The sequence below is a fragment of the Scomber japonicus genome, chromosome 13 (assembly GCF_027409825.1).
Source record: "Scomber japonicus isolate fScoJap1 chromosome 13, fScoJap1.pri, whole genome shotgun sequence".
Taxonomy (NCBI): Eukaryota; Metazoa; Chordata; class Actinopteri; order Scombriformes; family Scombridae; genus Scomber; species Scomber japonicus.
Genome location: NC_070590.1, coordinates 6,118,739 through 6,140,524, shown reverse-complemented (window position 1 = coordinate 6,140,524; position 21,786 = coordinate 6,118,739). Strand labels below are relative to the sequence as shown.

At 38.1% G+C, this 21,786-nt stretch overlaps 1 protein-coding gene across 1 annotated transcript in view; it reads right to left on the bottom strand.

Moving 5' to 3' along the window:
• Positions 1 to 1,585: 1,585 nt before the first annotated feature.
• The window catches only part of tlcd3a (TLC domain containing 3A), a 35,280-nt gene continuing 15,079 nt past the window's right edge, over positions 1,586 to 21,786 (bottom strand). Inside the window, exons 3-5 of the mRNA XM_053331566.1 lie at positions 21,051 to 21,270; positions 13,967 to 14,062; positions 1,586 to 11,133 (exon numbers count right to left, since the gene is read on the bottom strand). Of these exons, the coding sequence (XP_053187541.1) occupies positions 10,828 to 11,133; positions 13,967 to 14,062; positions 21,051 to 21,270 (622 nt within the window). The 3' untranslated portion in view covers positions 1,586 to 10,827. The remainder of the gene's footprint in view (positions 11,134 to 13,966; positions 14,063 to 21,050; positions 21,271 to 21,786) is intronic.

Below are 21,786 nucleotides of genomic sequence, written 5' to 3'. Positions count from 1 at the left end.
GGGGCAATTTCATGACTTTCACTTTAGTCAAAGCAGCTAAACCAAGAGGAAGACTGGATCAGTATAGTAATGAAGGATAACCTGAGCAACAAGGGATATTTTTTTTAATATTACTTTAAAGATGCAAAGGTGCACAATGAAGAGGGAAAGACTTTTAGAATAGTTTCAAAAAGGTAATGTTTTTCTACATTAAAGTTGTGATATACTGCAATTTGAATATTTTGAATTTATGACTTGAAGAATTATTGATCTACCTGTACAAACTGGCAATTTAAAGACTCATGTTGTTTTTTGTCATTACTTCCAACACATATTGCATTTAAAGAAACAGATGAACATACTAGTAATTACAAAAGGATTTCATAAAAAGGGTAATATGCCAAGCAATATCAAAATAATTGAGTCAGAATTTTAAAACTAAAATAAACATTATTAGCTAATTTCCAGAACCAAATTGTGCCTACACATGTTCATGTTTAGTCCCCTGGAAATCAGGGTTACTTAACAGGGTAGGTATGTTGCAACTCAGTAACTTTTAGTTGTGAACAATTTACAGTATTTCTGTGCATGCTGGTGTTTAAAATTTCTTTAAGTGTTTCTTAATTTTCTTGAGTTTTAATTGATTTCAGTTGTTTTGTTCCCCTAAATGTAATACCATGTAAAAATGGTGCAAATGCTTTCTTAATGTTCTTGTGTTTTTCCCATTTACATGTACTTTAAGTTGCAGAGCACTGAGCTCCATTAGCCACTCTTTAACAGTAATGAATAACTTTACAAATGTGTTCACAAGAATAGTAAAGACAATGAAGCACTCTTTTTTGTCATTACTTGCAATAATGGCAAACTACGAATAAGCAGCAGATATTGGTGAATGTATAAAATAAAATATTACAGTAAATGGGGTTACACTGCAAAGGACGTGTAACTTAAAGATATCATAAGCCACCTGTAAAGAGGACTTCTTATCGTACTTCATCTTTTAACGGAGGCCGATGAAAAAAAACGTCCGATTTTTCCTACTTGTTTTAAAAAAAAAGTCGAAACCCACTTCTGTGTTTATCTTAGCTTCAGGGTCTCTTAAGCCTTCACTCTTTTCAAAAACTCATGTGAAACAGTTTGTAACATGTTGTTGCATAGGCTGAGATAATAAATAACTTCAAATATTAAAGCTGTGGTAATTATTTGTAGTTTGTTATTTAGACAAAATGTAAAGTTTTAAGAAACACCGTGAAGAAGAGAAGAAAGATCACCGTCTGGCTTAATCTACCTGCAGATTTCAGCATTGTAACTCATTTTAAACTAGCAAGAAGCATTTGTAATACTTATGACCATATGAAATTTAGAAGACACGGAGAAGTGTCTTACAACAACACCGTTCATCTACCCGCCAGTCCTCTTCACTCCAGCAGCAGAGCAGCTCAGCCTCAGTTTTGGCCCAGCAGCGCCTCCCGGTGGCCATGACTTCACATTACAGCTGAAAGAAGCACCAACTACACACCATGAACAGACGCAGGGCATGCACACATTATTAATGCACACACTAAATTTAAAAAAGAAAGAAAGAAGAGGAAAGCATGTGAGCAGATAATGTAATTTACTTTAATTTAAAGCACACACAGAGATGATAACAGTGGACTCAAGGCTTATTTTTCCGTTTCCTCAAATTCTTTCATGATGGCCATTTAAACGTCTTTGCCTTTAAAAATACACACTTTTTAACACCTTGTAAAACCACATATGCTGTTTATTATTGTCTTACTGGTCTAGTTGTTTGCTTCCACACTGCACAAGTGGATGGATATAAAAACACTAGAGCTATTTAAATTTAGATTGGGGCATGCCATGGTATTTTGCTGCGTGGCATGCACATAGAAATAGATCATGACCACTTTTTCATAAATATTCTTGGCTTGACTTGCTAACTAATAATGGGGACTACATCATTTAATTCATACAAACCTTATTGACAATATTTTTTAACATTATTGTCATCTTTTCTTTTTTTTTTGGTGGGAAACAAAATGAAACAAACAAAACAAAAAAAAAGATTTCTTCCTCTAAATTGCTGTCTGCATCTCCCAATATATCTGATGTTGTGATCATTGAGGACTGTTTCAACCATTTGGAGAAACAATCAGCAAATCACACCTTTGTGGGATTAAAAATAGGGACGTTGTCTTCTGTAATAGCTACATAGTCACATAGCCAACAGAGAAATGGCAACAGAAATGACAATCGACACATTTGTAAAGGTTGGTGTGAGACGACTTTTCTAAAGAAAAAAAACAAAAACAAAACACTCTTAAATCAACATATTTCTTCAATTGTCCTAAAAACTACAGCTGCAGCCCCCGCATTGACTGAAAATGACATTGGTAAATGGATAAGTCACTTTATATGTATTGGTTATAAGGCAAAACACAATAAAATACCTTTCTGAGCAGAAATCGGCTAACATGAACACAATCAGGCTGAATGAATGAAGTGAAAAAAATGGATTGTCAGTCTAATTTTCAGGCTAATGATGTCCTTTTATGTAAAAAAAAAAAAAAAAAAGTGGAAATGTAAAACAAATTTAAAGGCCCTGAAAATGTGTTTGCTCTTTGTCTTTGATTGAACAATGAATCTGACTTTAGATTGGTGGGTTGTTTTGTCATTGCTCTTTTTTTGAGTGTTAAACTTTTGACAAATAATAATAATAAAATACGTTTATTTTACTTGGATTGTTTCCTATTTAGCCATGCGTATTTAATATTAAAGAAAAATGGGCCGATTTTCAGGGTCTTTAAAATAAATTCTGCATGAAAACAGAGACACATATAACAAAACATGGAAAATAAAACTGAGACTTGTTCAAAACAGTCTATCAAATCAAGTTTATTGAATTTTAAAGGGGTGCTCTGAATTCACAAGTTGCAGCTACAGTACATAACTCCTCTTACATCAATAGTTTTAAGTTTTTTTTCTTCATAAAACAGTCCAGTCTCTTCTCAGATAGGAAATTTCCTCAAAAAAAGGGTCACGCTACAAAAAAGGACAGATGCATCAAATCTGATATATTATATATACATATATACATATATATATGTATATATATATATGTATGTATGAAAAATTAGAATGCTATCAAAAATAATGTGGGGCAGGAAGTGTTAAAGGTTGTGAAGGTGCTGCATTTAAGTCAGTAACACCCATATGGCGGAACGGTGAGTGATATGGACAGCAGGTCAAGATTCAAATCTCCAAAACATACACATCGACTAAACTGACAGATGACAGGTCTAAAAACAAACACAGAAACACAGCAAACAAAGTCAAGACTACGATATATCTGTGATTTAAAGGGTATCAACCTCAAATGATGTGCATCCATTTAAAAAAACAAAACAAAAAAAACAACAAAAAACAAAACCTAAATTATGGGATTTAAAATGCTACAAAATATGAAATACTACAAAATAATAATAACATAAAGGCCTTAAACTTCCTAATAATTTCAAAAGGGATCACAGGTTTCATTCTCATTCTCGCTGTAAATGTATAGCGATTCGTTTCAAAACAGTTTCAACCTGTTAAAATATAAATAATGATTCGGATGATACAGTGATAAACATGATAAATACAGCCACAACCTGTAAACACTGCCTGCCAGCTTAGTTCCTTCACACTCAGTTTTTGTGGGTATCACAAATAGATTTTTTCACAAGGCACCGGAGACCAAATTTGGTTCACTGTCCACAGATCAAAATCAGTCCCAGCAATACAGTTAATGCAGCGAAAGCTCATCCGTAAAAGAAAGAAAAGATGAACGCTAAAATGTTTCAGTCATGTTTGTGCATTTTCCATCAGTCTAATGGCGCATTCACATCATATCAGAGGAAATCTAACAGAATATCGATGTTTAAAATCAATAGAACACCCCACTCGTAATTATATTTATTAATAAATTTAAAATACATAATGAAAAAAAAAAAAAAGTGAAGCCGATGTCACTTTAGATGTCGTCAGTAGAGCTGTGTTTGTATATATATATATGTGTCATTATAACTGAAAATTTGTATTATTTTTTACTACTGATCTCTGAATTTCTATCCATTTTGCAACTATTGCCAATTAAGTGTTAACAAACCATTGATAAAAAATTAGCTTACACGTTCCATTTGTAATAAGAACTAATGCCAAGATCAGACTATGCAGTATTTTTGCCTTTTCGAGATGGTTATTGGGTCAGATTAGATCTTGATATGGAGCATATATCATCATTTATGCTCATTTTTATTCCACAATCTACTTTTTGGGCTGATACTGTGTAGTCTGATCCCAGCATGTTAGTGTCCATCCAGCAGCTCATATTTACATCTAACATGGCATGTACGTAGCATTATAGGCCACAATTTCTTTAAAAACCCGTTCTAACTGCATAAATTTAATCTTTAACCCACTACAAACACCACCAGCCCACTCCAGCCCAAATCCTGTCACATCCCACAAGGAAAGGGACCAACCCTGAATGCATATGTGAGAATACGAAGCAGCAAAATTACACAAAAAGTGCCACGGGGGGAGGGAGGGAAAAAACCAATCCCAACACGCAAATATAATTCTCATTCATACCTCAAAAAGCTACAGCAACGCTAGACATATGTAGGTTATTTTTGGATGTGAAATCACAAAGGAATTAGCATGTGAGAACATATAGACACCAAAATTAGCTGTTGCTGTCTGCCTGGTTGTTGACTATTGTACTATTTACAACACCTCTAAAAACAGTGTAATAGGGAGATGTTTCCTGGCTTCAAACAGGCCCATTTTTAATTTCCTCTGTTCCTGAATGCTTCTTCTCACTGATTATTTCTTTAATCTGCCTTTCTGACCAGATCCATCTCCCATAGAGCTGTATTTAGACACATAAGAGGGCTCGGACGTCATAGAAAGCTAACAAAATAATAATAATAATCTTATTTTACAAGCTGATACCTATTTAGCTTTGACTATGGGCAGAAAATCAGAGGTACATATTGAACATAGTGTTAGCATTCAATTTACAACCACTCAACTCATAGTAACATGAGCTTATATGGTATCATGGAGTAAAATCTCATTCAAAATAATGTTAGCAGTAAGTTGACTACTGCTCAACTTAGCGTAGCCCTAGCGTGTTAGCATGGAGTCGCCTACCATTTAACATATATGAAGCTTTAACTTGGAGCTAAGTTCTCAACATATAGTGTTCACATTTAGATTACAACCACTCAGTACATAGTAGCATGTGCTGAAGTGTTAGCATAGAGTGGAAAATTACTCAAATGCCAAAGTGTTGACATGGAGCCAAGTATAACAGCTTGTGACGAGACGTTGACTTGAAGCATAAACTGTAATATATAGTATTTGTTTAGAAATGAATACAATCTATGGCTTGAAGTCAACTACCACTCAACATAACTTGGAGCTTATTATAACCACACAGTGTAAGATAAAGTGTTAGCATGTAGTAATGTAAGTATATACATGCTAATTTTGGTGTCCATGTTCCCATTCAACAGCTGTCACACGATAAAATTGTATCCTTACATACTAAGGCAAGGCATAGGAAGGAACTGTGGCCAAAAATAATGCATTATGTAGTTCCACAACCCATGAGCAAAATGTCAAGTGACTAACAAAAGCACATGCAAGTTAAGAGTGTGTGTTAGTGGAGAATTAACTAAACAGCGAGCAAGTCTGTATTTCATCCACCAATTTATCTTCAGAGGAAAACACCTATCACAAACCCAAGTTGGTCACTTCCTGGGACCCCGAGAAAGAGGATAAGACTGGAGGGTAGTTGTGTTTTTTTTTTAAAGTGAGAAGTGGGTCATTTAGCTATGAAGTCAAAAAAATCTACAGCAGGTCTAAAAGACTGAAAATCAAGTGGATATTTTTTTATATAATCACAATAGTTACTATGATTAAGTGTCTGACAGTCTTTGGTTTACCAACCCCTTAAAAGTTAAGTATCACAAGCCATGTCAGAAAGCATAAATATTAGAAAAATCTATAAGGGAAAAAAAAAAAAACCTTTAAAAACATCATATAGAAAAGAAAACAGCATACCATTCTAGATGTGATCATGTTCAGAATAACTCTCATAACCTCACAGTTTCATCATCTTAGAATAAACCTCTACATTATACATACATGTGTTAGCAATTTTATCATATTTCATCAAACCCTGAGCAAAGAGGATAAGACTTCCTACATTAAGAATCTATCACGTGACAAATATACCTGTTAACATATGTGCAGTCTGCATGCTTTGAGCCTTTTTCATATGTCTTTACTGAGGGATCTGCAAGGTTTAGGGATCAGATGTTATATGTGGCAGTGATTCAGATTCCTAGCGGTGGAAATAATGTGGTTTGCCGTCCCTTAATTGGTTATGAACCTCACAAGAACCAAACTCTATAGTCAATCTGGGCTGATTTCAGGTTATACCAATTTATCGGATATGAGTGTGTTTTTAAAATCAGGCATTGGATAGTCAGTGTCTCTAGGACTGATATGAAGTACAAGAAGTTACATTTGAATTTTGGACATACAAACTAATGAGTATATAATTTAGCTTTCTTAATTTCCAGAAGGCTGAGATGAAAAGAAAGGTAAAACTAACAAAAAAAAGTGAACTTGTGATGAATAAATTCAGAGAAAAAAAAAAAGGTGGAATGTTGTTATTTCTGTTTTAATGATGATTTTAGAGCAACGTCTATGGACTGCTGTTAAAATCTTATGGATCCAACGCAGTGAGCCTCCGATTATATTCCCTCTATTGGACGGTTTTTCCCAAACTGTCCATCAAATGGACCTGCCAAATTAAGTGACTCACTGACTTCTTCAAAAGCTATGAAGCAGTTTTACGGGAAGTCAAGCTCAAATTATCATGACAGGCTTCATTTTAGGGTCAGGAACTACTACTACTCCTCAAAAAAAAGGATTATCGCATCATGGCATACATGCTGTTTCCCAATTTGAAACAAGAATACATTTCTATCAAACTACTTCAGGAGTTAAAATGATCAAATTTAACAATGCCGATTCATCGAATCAGTACCACCAATCCCAAAGCATTAATACAGACCCTTATGTCAGTTGTTTCGGTGTATTTAGTGAGGGGTGAGGTCATGGAGGCTTAAAACTGAGATCATTTTATCTCAAGGTGGCAAACTACATAAAAAAAGACATGCACAGTATCAATAGGAAATGCCTGCCTAGCCCCATTAATTCTACCTATAAACTGCTGAGTGTACAAGCAGATAATCCGGACAACAGATGGCAGCAGAGAGGAGGAGGAAGAGGAGGGGGAGGAGGAGGAGGAAGAGGCAGGGAGGCTTACTCAGCTCTGCTAACTCTGAGCAACTTTCTATCATTGCAGACCACATCAGCCAAGAGAACTGGTGACTGCTGCAGGTCACAGAGATAACCATCATTTCATTTATCCCTGCAGACATGTGGATGCAAGAGGCCAAGGCTGGACATGAAAGCAGAAAAAAAAAGAGTGAGAGTGAGCTCAGCTGAAAGAAAAGACAGAAAGCAGAACAAAAAAAAAAAAAAAAAAGCCTGGGATGTTTCCAGTAACAGTGGCCTGGTGGTGAGCCACGGACAAAAGAGCCCTGCACTCTCCTGGTCTCCAGCCAAGCCAGACAAACAAACCCCATCATTCAGCAGCTCGGCTCTCCTTACTCCCTCGTCCTCACGTTGCTGGTCAGGCAGGCAACCAGCAAGATGACTCATCACCTTTTCCCTACACCAATGTTCCCAGTAGATGCTGGATACCAATTTGTTTGCCATTCATGGGTGCAGAATGTAAGATTCCTACACGGGACACGATGACACTACCGAAACCAACAGTGCAACATTAGACACTGGCATTTGAAGCAGTGTCGATGGTGTCATATATGCCAGAAAGTTGAAACCTTTACTTCCTTCAAGAAAATTAAAAGACTGTCACTTTTGGAATTTTTTTTTAAAACTGTTTAATCCATAATAGTTTGTGTCAATTTTGAAATTCACAATGTATGAGCACCACACATTCGTGAAATGAATCATCACTTTAATCCTATGAGTAAAATTGTTCTACAATAGAGGAAACTACTTCACTGTGCTGAATGATGTGCACATTTTAGACTTCAAAACCAAAAGACCCAAAAATTGGTAGATAAAATTTAGGGCTGTTTGCTGCCTGTTAAAAACTGCAACAGCAACAAACATCTGCAGGTTACTGAGGCTATGTGAGCATGCATTTAAAATTGAGTTTTTTTTAAAAAGGTGAGAGCCCTTTTTCGGGGGAAACTCAGATTTGTCAACCGAGCTGCTGTTGTAAACGAGTATGACGCTGAAATCCTTCACACAGATTGTAAATAATGATCAACATACACCTGTTTTTTTTTTTTTTTTTCCTTCCTTCTTTTCTTTCAGCTCTACTTAAAAATTTGAATGAATCAAAACACCTGTGAGGTAAATTTGAAAGACAAAGCAAACAATTTTCAACTCCCTATTCGACTGGAATGCAACACGAGACTTGTGGTGGAGTTGTGGTGTGGAGTCCCAGTAGAAATGTACAGTAGAAATAAATGTAGGGTCCCCAAAAAAAAAAAACATTCAGAAACAACGCAACGTACTGAGGCCTGGATCAATTAGATATGACTTGTCTTCAGTCTTGTATACATGCACGGCAGCCCCTTTTGCATAGATTAAATTTGCAGGACATTGAAAAAGCCCGTTAATGCATTCTGAATCAGTTAGTTCACTATAAAGCTTATATGACCAACAATATTATACAAGGGTCTAGGATGTATGTGTGAAACTAACCCTGCAGCATTTGTTATTGAACATAACAGCTTCTGCTTAATTGTATTCAAAAGTAAAAGCAGGTGACATTGATTTTTCTCTCATAAATGCCTCTAAGATAAATGTCTTTCTGCACCTGTGGCTCCAACACAAATTAAAAATAGCTTCGCATGATAAAAATGGTCCACTCAAGTCTAGCAACGTCTCTGGATATCGGTCTAGATATGGTTTTAAATCTTTTTTTTGTGTGTGTGTGTGTGTGTGTGATGAAACTAAAATCTCTAAAAACTTGATAGTGTGTGTAAAGTAGTCAATGCAACACTTCATAACATTAGTGCCTACAAATCTCCGGAGCCTCTATAGGAAAAGTAACTGGATGTCGTCGTTTTTAAGATACTTTTACTGATTTACTTGATTTTTTTGTGGTTCATTGCTGCAAAATTTCACTCCTTAGCATAAGTTATTGCTCTAACCTCGGCCCTGAGGTCAACCAGGCACCATCTGACCTAAAAGTGAAACCTAAATTAGTCCTCATCACCCCCTCTGACAGGCAGATCTGACTGACTTTCGACTGGACATTTGACCACGAGTGACCCTCGGTGACTGCGGCGTCACAAGCTGCTCCGCGTCAGCTCTAGCTGTCAGCATGGCAAATTTCTGTGGCAGCTGCAATACTACAGTGTCATCTAACAAGAGATTTGGATTCAGAAGATGAGTCTCTCAGTAGCAAAAAATAAACTTGCCCTCTTTCCTATAAAAATGATACCGACCTAACGCAGCAGAAATTTGAATCTGAATGAGTCCGAATGTATTATGTTCTCTAACAGAGGGCAATTTCTTACCTAATATTGGCTTTACATCATTATTCAGGCATTGTAAGCAATCTAGTCTGTATTTTTTGCCGTGTTGTCATGTCACAGGAAAGCAAACTTTGCAAAAAAAAAAAAAAAAAAAAAAAATCTAGCATGTACTTGTTTCTTGACTTCCAAGACGTGCAACCATGAAAGTGACTTATGTGATGGAAATCTTGGTTTTATGGGAATGAAGCATGAGTTTGTTAACATTGGAGGTTATTACCAATTCCTGACAACGTTCAACCGGCAGTAAACAAACAAAATAAAATCAAAAATTCCAAGTAGGAAGCTTTGGAAGTAGGAAGATTTAGCAATAATTCTGCGGGATACACTATATATACAAAACTCTTATTGAAGGGGACGGCTACTGGAAATATCTGTGCTGGATGATACAGTGAGGAAGGTAGGATTGCTGCTGCAAACTGATGCCATGGTGACATGCTGTATGGGAAACCACAAAAAAACCAACAGGGGTGAAAAGTCAACCTATCACATTGACGGGGTTATAAACAAAAGGTAGCTATTGCAAAAAATATATATATATATATATATAAATTAGCTCTCAGATGTCAATGAGGTCACACATGTTCCTCACATTTTTTTCCTTCTAATACTGCCTGATTTTGCATCCTCGAACCCTTCATATCTACGTGATAAGTGAATGAATGGGAGTGAAAACGCAAAACCATCAAAATAAATACAATCTGTCGTAACAGCTACTCACACACGCTGTAACAGACCGTCCAGATCAGCAGAGGCTGTAAACACAGTAGGAGTTACAGATAAAGATTATTTCTTTCCATGGAAGCGCCTCCTCAGTTTCTGGTGCTTTTACTCCACGTTTTCACTCTTTCTTCAGATGCGGTGTAGCACTCCAACAAGTTCCAGGCAAGAGCCAAACCCAATAAAAACCTAAATCATCAAACTTCAGTAGTAGAGTTGGATTGGTGGAGAGGTCCACTTGTTAGGCAGCAGATTTATAACCGAGGAGTTAAAAGTGTGCGGAAAATGCCAAGGAGTGCTGGCAGTCCTGGTGTACTACAGTACAATGGTGGGGTTTGAAATGTGTTAAGTCAATCTAGTGCCTTTGCAGAAGTAGTTGCGTTAGTAGCTGAGTGTGCGGCTTGAGCGAGCATTCGTGAACTGGATATCAATCGTCCTTTGAATTGTCAATGACGGCGGCCGCGGGTGACGAGTCTGGCCTACGGCTACGCCGGTACAGGCGCCAGCCCTTTCGGCAAAGCAGAACGAACCAGTAGACCTGCGGCGCCAGGATGCACGAGTTGCCTAGGTTGGCGGACAGCGGCAGGTGGAAGGGCACGCTGTAGAGCGGGATGCTGTAGTGTTGGCCGTACATCCAGTACATGTAGGGGAAGAGGGCGATGCGGCAAAAAAAGAAGGTGAGTAGTACCATACCACCGTTGAGCTTGTGCAGCCAGAGGTCCTGGAGGCTGAGCTGGTGGGAGGAGACAAGAAAACCAGGGAGGGATGGAAAGGGGATGTGCATGAAGACAACAGTTTAAGGTAACAATCTTAAAGGTCCGCTTATTTTCTTTAAAATCAACTTTTCTTCAATTGGATGTTTGAGCGACATGGTGCAGAATGACGTACAGTATGTGCATCTGCTGATATCTGCATTGAAGGCATGCACTTATTAACAGTTGAAAATTAAAATTAATTAAAATTAGCAATACTGTTCATTCTGGATTTTTAATGGGGGAAAGTTAGGGATCTTTCATGGATATCTAAGGTTTCTTATTGTTCATATGTCTACAAACAAGCTGGTAGAAACAATAAGACAAAGATAAAGGTTGGAGCATCAGACTTCTTATAATATCTGTTAAAGGATGTGTTCATCAGTTGGTCTGATTAAACTGTGTTCAGACATTCATGGTCCCCAGATAATTAACTCTAACGACTTTGGAGATCTCGGCTTTTCATTGAGCTTCACCAACAGGTCAAAATTCCCACTGGTCTAATATTTCAATTAATGACAAGATCCCTCTAAAAGGGGTGGTAATACGGTGCACTACAGTCTTTATGTTAGTTAGTTAGTAGAGTTCAGATTAATCAGTCAGTTAATTGGCAACTATTTTAACAATTGAATAATAACTTTTAGTCCTTTTTGGGGCAAAAAAGCCAAAAATCTGCTGTTTTCATCTTTTCAAAATGTGATGATTTAATGCTTTTTTAAAATCATATATGATAGAAAACTGAATATCTTTGAGTTTTGGACCATTGGTTGGACAAAATAAGACAATAAGACATTTAAAGATTTAGCAGATTAATTGATAATGATATATAATTGCTGCAGCTCTTCTTGTTAAGATATATTTGTTAGATAACATGGTCACATATTAAATGTAATGATGTTGTGAGCAGGAACCCTGGTATGCAAAACAGGAACCAACAGGAATCAACGCTGCTGTTGAGAGCAGTAAAAATGTCTGGCAGGGTTTCCGTTAGTGCTGATCTAGTCCAAAGGAGGGCAGCAGTTTTTTTCTTTTCTTTTTTTTTTTTTTTAAAGACAGAGGAGCAGTGCAGCTTTGCTTTGCTCTTTTTCTCTGTTGACACCAGATGTCAGCAAAGACCTGGAAGCTCACGCTCTACTGATTTTACTGAGATACACAGTTAGGCTTTGCTATTCTTAGATTACTGCTTTTCTAAGACGTGGAGCGCCTCTGACGATACAGCACATACTTGCTCGTCAATGTCAATGTCAATGTCACAATGTATTTATACAGTACATTTAAAAACAACTGCAGTTCACCAAAGTGCTGAACAGGCTTAAAAATATCTAAATGTAATAGAGAATAATAATTAGGAAATGATTACATTAAATATAATACATTTGCACACACACACACACACATATATATATACTCACACACACAGACACGTACTAACCCACACATAGACTACATATATAACAGCAGTAATAATAAGAGTGCAGGATGTACTGTTTGTTGTTTGGGTGGAACCAATGAAGGAATTGACTGCAGTGCAGCGTGGGAGAGTGAGCAGTGCCATAGCCTCTTAGCCTAAATGCTACTGACTAATGTTTGCTTTTTTCTTCTTCTTCTTTTTAGTTTTTGGTAAGCCGTGGACCTTAATTATTGATGTTCCAGTGACAAGCTACATCCCCAAATGAAATGGAGGTACTGTGGATTTTTTTTTTTTTTTTTTTTGATGATGCAGCCACTGCATATCACCTGAACAGGAATGCATAAGAAAATGATGAATGGATTTCTTGTGCCCAGTCAGAGTCATAGCAGGGTGGCTTCACACCTACTGCAATCCATCTATATATAGGTAAATACATATATGGAGTAGCACTAACAGCGTTATGTAAATCTGAGATATCCCTGACAGCATTTGTATATTTTTAAAAATCCATTAAAAATCCTAAGGCCTTTATTTCATAGCAGAAAAATACAATTTCACATTAAGTTGGTGATAAAGTCCTGAAGATTATTTCACAAGCTAATCACACCTGTTCACGATGATGTGTCACGTAACAGGGACGATTATCCTGCTGCAACACTTGGTCCGAAGTCTCACTAGATTGTCTATTAATTTGTTCAGATACTAAATAAACCTTTACATTTTATTTGGTGCAGCGGCTTCTGGTTGCTTCCTGTCTAAGCTTTTCAAAATAAAACCTCTCTTATTGAGCGCTATGTCATCATTATTAAAAATCGTTTCCCCTCAATTTTATTAGTTTTGAGATCGTTTGGCCCCTAAATCGTAATCACGATCAAATTTCGATTAATTGAGCAGCCTTACATACACATACTATGCATATGTAAGACCGAGGTTATATTTCTGCTTTACTGCATATGTTATTTTAAATGCAATAAGAGAGGACTAACCAGCCTTTTTTCGCAAATGTCGGCTGTGCTTGCTCGAGTGTAAACTTCCCAGAGGTGAAAATACACACTAATAGTCGTGACCTCTGCTTTTATTCTAAAGTTTAACATGTAACCTGACAAACTTATCTAGTTAATGATATGCTCGTAGCCTTTGAAGCACCACTATGTTACTGCTAGTGAGATAGTAATTCCCCTGTGTGGTTCGGTGGTAGTTGATCTGCCTGATAAAGCAAGAATGTCCTCATGATACTACTGCAGTTATTTCAGTCAGACAGTGTTTGCACTACATGTTCTAAAAACCTTTTGGCTTTGAGAGTTTTACACAAACGGGACACAGGACACATGACACATATATAAGACTTCCCCTAGTTGTGTGTGTGTGGTGAACGCACACACAGGTGTTACGCGCCGTCTCACCTGAATAAGTATCTTCCCCAGGGAGACGAAGGGTGTGCTGAGCTCCGTTAGAAACAAGCAGCCGATGAAGAAATCCCCCTGGTCCCTTCTGAAGAACTGAGGAACAGACAAACAAGAGCGCACATAGAGTGAGCAAATAAACACAAGTATGAGGAGGGGGGGAAAAAAATAAAAAAACACAGCTGACATTCAAGGACGACTTCTGGAGCAGTCTCATTGGAAATATGATGCTAAAAGAGACTTCAAAAAGACATGAGATGGTATCAAGTTTTGATCAGTATGTGTTTTGATCAATCAATTAGCCGTAATTCTGACACATGCTATTGACAGATATGCTACATGTTAGGGCTGGGCCAAAAAAAAAAAAAAAAGATTTTTATATTAATAGCAAATTTTTTTCTGGCGATTTTTAAAAATGGATTCTCATATGACAATCAATTTTTATTTTTTTTCTTCTAAAGACCAGCTAAATGTAGCAGTTTAGTTTATTGTAAGATGTTGGTGGATGTGAATGTTTTTTGTGAGGACAGGTGCACAGTTTTAAAAATAAATCTCACAAACTGATGTCAAGTGTGTATTATTTTTTATAAATATGACTTATGTATTATCAAGTGTTTGGTTCAACCTGTTCTTGTTTAACCTTTGTGTCGTCCTCCTGGGTCAAATTGACCCTGTCTGTTTTGACTGTCCCTTCTTTCCTCCCTCCTTCCTTCCTCCTTTCCTTCCTTCTTCCTCCCTCCTTTCCTTCCTTCTTCCTCCCTCCTTTCCTTCCTTATTTCTCCCTTCCTTTCCTTCCTTCCTTCTTCCTTCTTCCTTCCTCTCTTCCTTCCTTCCTCCCTCCCTCCCTTCCTTCTTCCTCCCTCCTTTCCTTCCTTCCTCCCTCCTTTCTTGACTCGAGGACAACAGGAGGGTTAAAGAAAGAAAATCACAATAATTGAAATATAAAAGAGTTTAATCAGAATCGCAATTTAAATCGAATCGGGACCCAAAAATCGTTGGAGAATCGAATCGGCACAAAAGCATATCGGCCCAGCCCTACTACACGTTATCTTTAAATCTGAGCACTGACAGAGAAATGAAATTCTTCCTTCCAATTATATCCTTTACATCCAACATGTCAGATTGTAAAAGCATCATGTGACACTAAAATAATCCGATGAAGCCCACTCCTCAGGCGGCTGTATGGTTCATATAGTCATTGGTCGTCTGTAGAGCCAATCCATTTCATCTGTTTGATAGCCGGGTATCAAACTATACATATATAGCCCAAATCAAAGCTTTCCTTCGCTAGTTTTGAGTATAAGTTTGTTCTGTGTTCTGTAAAGTTGTTGTGTTACATCTGTCAAAAGAGAAACGTCAGTGTGGATATGTTGTGGCAGGAAGGTTCGGACATCCAACCTGTCTTCAGTTATCAATCAACAGCAGCACTTTAGATGTTTGGTGTACCTGAAAGATGTCACTGAAACTTTCTTTTAACCCACCCTGGCTCTGTGGTTACTGTGGTTACGTCATCAAAACTGCATGTTGATGTTCATGTTATTTGTGCTGTGTCCCGTATAAGGTTCCAGAGAGACCGTCCTTTTTTGTCTGAACTAGGCATGGGCCGGTATGAGATTCTGGCGGTATAATAACTATAAGAAAAAATATCATGGTTTCATGGTATGGTGGTATTGTGATTACAGCTCTAAAATGTTCCTAAAAAGAAGAAAAATAAAGACAGACATGTTCATTTAACCTGAATATACACTGTAATGACAGTGTGAGGGGTCGTGATACTCTACGCTGCAGCTGCACCACCTGAGGGATTTCTGACCAGCACTTCCTGTCTTTGACCAGACTAAAAACAGCTCATACCTTAGGAACGGTACGACAGAACATTTGGCGGTTTCGGTTATCGTGGCTTTTTCAAATCGCGGTATACCTTGAACACGGTTATCATCCCATGCCTAGTTCGAACTACTTCTGATTTACAGTATGTACAGTGTTAGTAGAAAGGCAGATGGTAGTGGGTTTCTCATAGTATGAAAAAACAAGGATGTGTATGTGAGGCTGGTGGATCGGCGCAAAAAAACTGTTTGATTTCAACACCAGAATCCATCATTCGGGTCACATGTCCCATTTCCAAGATGGCCACCATGGAGGTGAGGGCGTTGGAGGACCTGGTGGTGAGGCTGAACCTGCTCTTCCTCCCAAAATGACGTCAACAAGCCTCAAAAGATAACAATACTAAAAGGTGCATTCAAACACTCCCTTACGTGTAAACACTGATGGTAACCAGAGATCATTTCCATGTTTATCATGAAGTCTAAAGATTAACTTCAACCCATGATGGATAACTAGCAAATTCTACGTCTGGTTAATGGCAAATATATCCATCAATATTCAATTAATTTCTAACATCTTGTTACTCTTTATAACGGGATAAAATCATTTATTCACAGCGGTGGCTCCAAGTTATCGGTCATATTCAAATTATATATGAACTACTAACCACCTAAATACAAATACCTGGTAAACCTGATGTGTTCATGTGATATAAAGTTCACAATGCCTTGTGGGATACGGAGGCCTACAAAGGACAGACTATACATGTGTCCTCTAAATTGGGTGTCATGGCTGCAATCTTGATCCTGGCAAGTCAGAAGAAGAGATTCCTGTTTAACAACTTCCTGTCTGTATATTTCACTTGATTTTCATTTTCAAGGAGGTAAATAAAGTTTGGTAATCTCTTAAAAAAACGACAGTAAAAAAACATCAAACATGTGGACGTGTTTCAATCAGGATTAGCTTCAAACCGATTCAAATTTTAAAGCTGCCAATCAGAAGCTGTGGAATAAAATCCTTTTGACATGTGAAGATAATTTTTATTTTGTTTGCATAACGCCACAAGAGGCAAATGTCCTAACCGCAACAACTTTATGATAGCAAAAGGAAGGAGAGGCAGGCCAGGCCAGAACGATGTCCTGTACATAAGTAATGAATGAAGCTTTGAAATATTGACCAGTGGCACAGTGCTGTGAGTTAAGAGAGGCCATCCTAGAATAGGTGAGTCAGTCTAGATGGATAAAGAGACTCCAGACAAAAGACAAGCGCTGTGTGTTAGCTTAGCTTGCAGTGTGCTGATGATGAATAAAGCATGAGTGGCTCCAGACGTGGCCTTGCCATCTGGCCATGACTGAGACCACAGAGGGGGAACTTTACACCACACCTAACCGACTACCTTGTTACCTCATTCCACCCCCACCTGCACCTGACTGTGTGTGTGTGTGTGTGTTACCTTTATACTACTGTAGGTCTATGTACGAGGCCTCATTCAAACTCTGTATTCTGTGCAAATATGCTAAAACTGACCTACGTTATAAAGCCACAAACATGCTGTTCTGATGCACCGCTCCATGCTGCTTCATTTGCCTCCAGCCACTGAGAAAAAAATAGGTGTATTTGTGGTTTGTTAGCATTTGATGCTCACCATCTGTCCAGAGATTTATTTGAATTTTCCCCTTCACACATTCCCCTGTGTGCAAATAAAATGTCATGGTTAGCCACTACTTAGCAGGACATGTAGATAAAAATCTATTTCATGCCTTCTACCACTGAGGTTAATGCAGCAGCTCGCAAACCTGCAAATATATCATGATGACAGCAAACCAATCAAAATAATCCAGAAGTTCATCCTCTTTCTTCTCCTGCTCCATCTGAGGTATCCTGAGTCTTCCCAGGTCTGATCTGTAAAAATCTCAGGTGTTCCAGGTCTGCTCCGAGCTCTCCACCCAGCTGGACTTGTCCTGAAGACTTACACAAGGCGCCTCTCGAAAAGGTATCCTGGTCTGATGCCCCAACCAAAACTGAGTCTAGGAACATTGTGACTGACCCACTTCATGGCCACATTAATATTCTTTTGGTCATTTGGTCAATTAATGTGTCGATTATTGGCTCAATTAATCCTTTAGTCTATAAAATGCAATAATATCTTCAATTGTTTCCTGTGTCTGACTCAAAACCTTAAGATATTCAAATCAGTTGTATATGTTATTATTAGCCTACCTTTTAATACTGATATAATAATTAATTTAAATGATAATTCTGGTGATTTTTCTTATTGACAACTGATCCTATGAAGTCCCAAAAATGATGAAGTGATCCTTCCTCTGAGCAACAGAAGGTGACATCATGCTTCTCTGTGTCTTTATTACACTTATTATTCTTTATTTCACTTATTATTACAAACTTGTGTACCAAGTCTGCAGTTGAAATTAATCCCCATTGAATACACTTTTTGCTCCTGTATGAATGACTATATGTTATGCTTATTAAAAACAGCAGTGCCTGGGTGTTTTAGGAAATACATGGGGAGTCTTTTACAAAATTAAACTTATTTTACTTGAAGCACAAATTGTGCCATAGGGGTCGGAAAGTCAAAAAGTATGAAGAGACAGAAAAAGAGATTGCTGATCATCGTCTTTTCGTGTTTACAATGAATAATAATATTTGACTTTATATTTAAACTTTTCAATAACTTCTGACTCTGAGAATAAACTTTTAATCAACATTCAATCTACACCTAAAAGGTTTTTGGTCTTTGGTCTCTGCATGTCACTGTCCCTCCCTTTACAGCTTTGTTGGATAAGTGTACCGGCTCAAGTATTAAAGCTGATGAGTGAGAGAACAAGAGGAGAAACAGAGGGAGGGGTGGCGAGTTAAGAGAAAGAGGATGACTGCAGCTGCAGCTGAATAATGTAGGGTAATGTGATCTCATATTGCCACTGACTGCCACTGCAAACAAAAGGGTTGAGTTTCCACTGCACCTGGCCTGCTAACCTGGGATACCACTTGGAAAGGAGTTGCTATGGTGTCTGTAAAGTCTGTGGGATATAAACTTTAACGGCAGGTTGAAGGAGGTCTGTAGGAAGCTCATGAACGACCAAATTCTAGCAATAAAGTGTGATAAAATTCATATATATATATTCTTTAGAGAAAAAAAAAGCCAAGTTGTTTATTTGGACCTTTCTTTGTTGACATTGTTGAACTGTAATAGTTAGGTCTCCAATTTATTGCTCAGCCAGTTATTCTTACACTAAAAGGTCATCCTGGTGCGCAGTACGTCTCCTCTTTTGTTGCCTGCTTCCTTGTTTGCATTCATCGACGGTATAATGACCCATTCAACATGTTTTTTTTTTTTCTCTGAGCTTTTCATGCTTTCATGTACATAAAAAAAATGTTGCTTGGCTTCAGTTTCCAGGAAGCAAACTTGGATCTTTCACTCTCACTTCCTGTCCATTCTTACTGGATCTACTTACCTGCAACACTTAACAATTCAAGGATGTAAAATAAATCAATAAAGGTTTAATTTGTTACTATTTTTTTAGTTCCAAAAGAAAGCAATCGATAATCACCAGTTACCTGTTCTCTGTCCCTTCCTGTTATTTACTCCCTTGAGGCCTTTGAACTGAGTTGGACTTTAGTGGACTCATTTCCTCCCATGAAACACACAGATAATCAGTCAAGTGGTTCCTTTCTGCTGCATAAAGCTGAGAACTCCACCATTCGTGACTCTAACAATAGCTCATTGTGATTTGCAAACATAATATTAACACACAGCTGATATTACATAAGTGTAGTAATATAGAAACAAGGCTTTTTCTATTGCAGATTCAACTATATCCACGGGTTCAAATTCGAATGAGGGATTTTTTATCTCATGGCTTATCTCATTCTGGTTTGGCTTCTTGGACTTCTCTGTAAACATTTCAACATGGAAACCTTCCACCGAGTCGGTTCTTTTTCTAGTTTATAGCAGGTGGCAAACGGGTGTATTACTGCCACCTGCACTGGAGTTTGAACCAGAGTCATAAGTCCGAGGTTTTGGTTGCTTGAGTTGATTTAAGTTCTCACTGTAAAACGAACCACTGCAGGGTTCGATTAGAAGCTAGCTGAGAAAACTCTCTTTGCTATCTCAGCCCACTTGTTTTGTCCTGCATCTGAGAGCGATTGCTGCATTCACATATGACCAAATGACCCTCCTGTTGTCCTCGAGTCAAGGAAGGAAGGGAGGAAGGGAAGAAGAAGGAAGGAAAGGAGGAAGGAAGGGAGGAGGGGAGGAAGAATTAAGGAGGAAGGAGGGAGGGAAGGAAAGGAGGGAGGGAGAAAGGAAAAGATGAAGGAAGGAGGGAGGGAAGGAAAGAAGGAAGGAGGGAGGGAGGGAGGAGGGAAGGAAAGAAGGAGGGAGGGAGGAAGAGAAGAAGGAAGGAAGGAATGAAGGAGGGAGGGAGGGAGGGAGGAAGGACGGAAGGAAGGAAGGAAGGAGCGAAAGAGACAAGGAGGGAGGGAGGAACGAACGAACGAACGAACGAACGAACGAACGAAGGAGAGAAGGAAAGAAGGGAGGAAAGAAGGAACATTCAAAACAGATGGGAGGACAACTCGAAGGTCAAACAACTGCAAGTCATAGAAGCCAAAGTGACGTTAATTGACAACACTTTTTGGACTCCTGTTTTGAAGCCTCCAGTTTGCATGGCAGGCCATTAATTGAATACTTGGCAATTAATTGATTCATTATTGCAGCTTTACTCATCAAAAATGAGTTGAATGAAAGCAGGTAACACTAGCATGGGTTGCAATCACTAACACAGGACACAGATAAGTAATGTAAGTGAGATAGTGAGATCTGCTTTATTACCATTTGTAGAATACTATATGTGCACCAGCAGCACTAACTTAATAGTAAGGCAGAAAAAACTATGTCTAATATATTTATAAAAAAAATATGACAAACTAGAGTCAATGTCACAACACTAAAAAAAACCCAAGAGACCAGTGACAGTGATTGTAATCCCACAGTGTTGATGAAGATTGTGATCTGTGATGCTAATTGTTTTAGCACCAGCGCTGCAAGATACTGAGTAATCACTGCCAGTTCTGGCTGCAGGACATTCAGCTTTAATGTGAATTACCGGCCTCAGCTACAAACAACATGACCTCATCAATGCTGTCTCAACCTCCACCTCGTTTTTCTCATCACCCTCACCCTCCCCCTCCCCTTCTCTCTTCCCCCCTCCCCCTCCCCTACCCTCCCCCCCCTCCTCACCAGTGTGACAGGCAGCAGGATAGTGAGCAGGGCGATGTGATGCAACACCAGCAGGAACTCTCTGCGGACGAAGGAGTTCACGGTCTTCAGTGAATGCTGCTTGTACTCCTCGTGCCCTTTGACGCGGAAGCGGTGGTAGTGGCTGAGGTACATGGCGAAGATGTCGTATGTCATGTAGGGCACGCCGTACCAGATGACAAAGTAGGTTGCTAGCCAGTGCCTGAGGAGGAAAAAGACAAAAATAAATCATTATGTGTGTATTTATCTACTACTTTGTTTTCTGAATTATACTTTTTATTCATTCCTTAATATCCGATCCCATTCAAACACAAGCTGCAGGTGATGAGCCAAAACCAAAAAATCGACTGACAACCACATTAGCACTGATCACACCAGAAACAAAGACCAAATAAAACAACCAAAAAATATTCAACCAAAAAAATCATCAAAACATGTTTCTATCTACTTCTGAACTCACTTCTTTTCACAATTTTTGTATCAATTAAATCAATTAATCTGCAACTATTTTGATGATCATTTAATTATATAGAGGCAATTTTCGAGCAAACTGCCAAATATGTGATGGTTTCGATATCTGCAAGTGTGAGAATTTGATTTTCCAAGATATTTGATAACATCACCTTAGTCTGTCGGAAATTGTGGTATTTTTTCCACAGTTTTCTGATATTTTATAGACCAAGCATTTACTAAATTAATTGAAAAATACAGTATATAT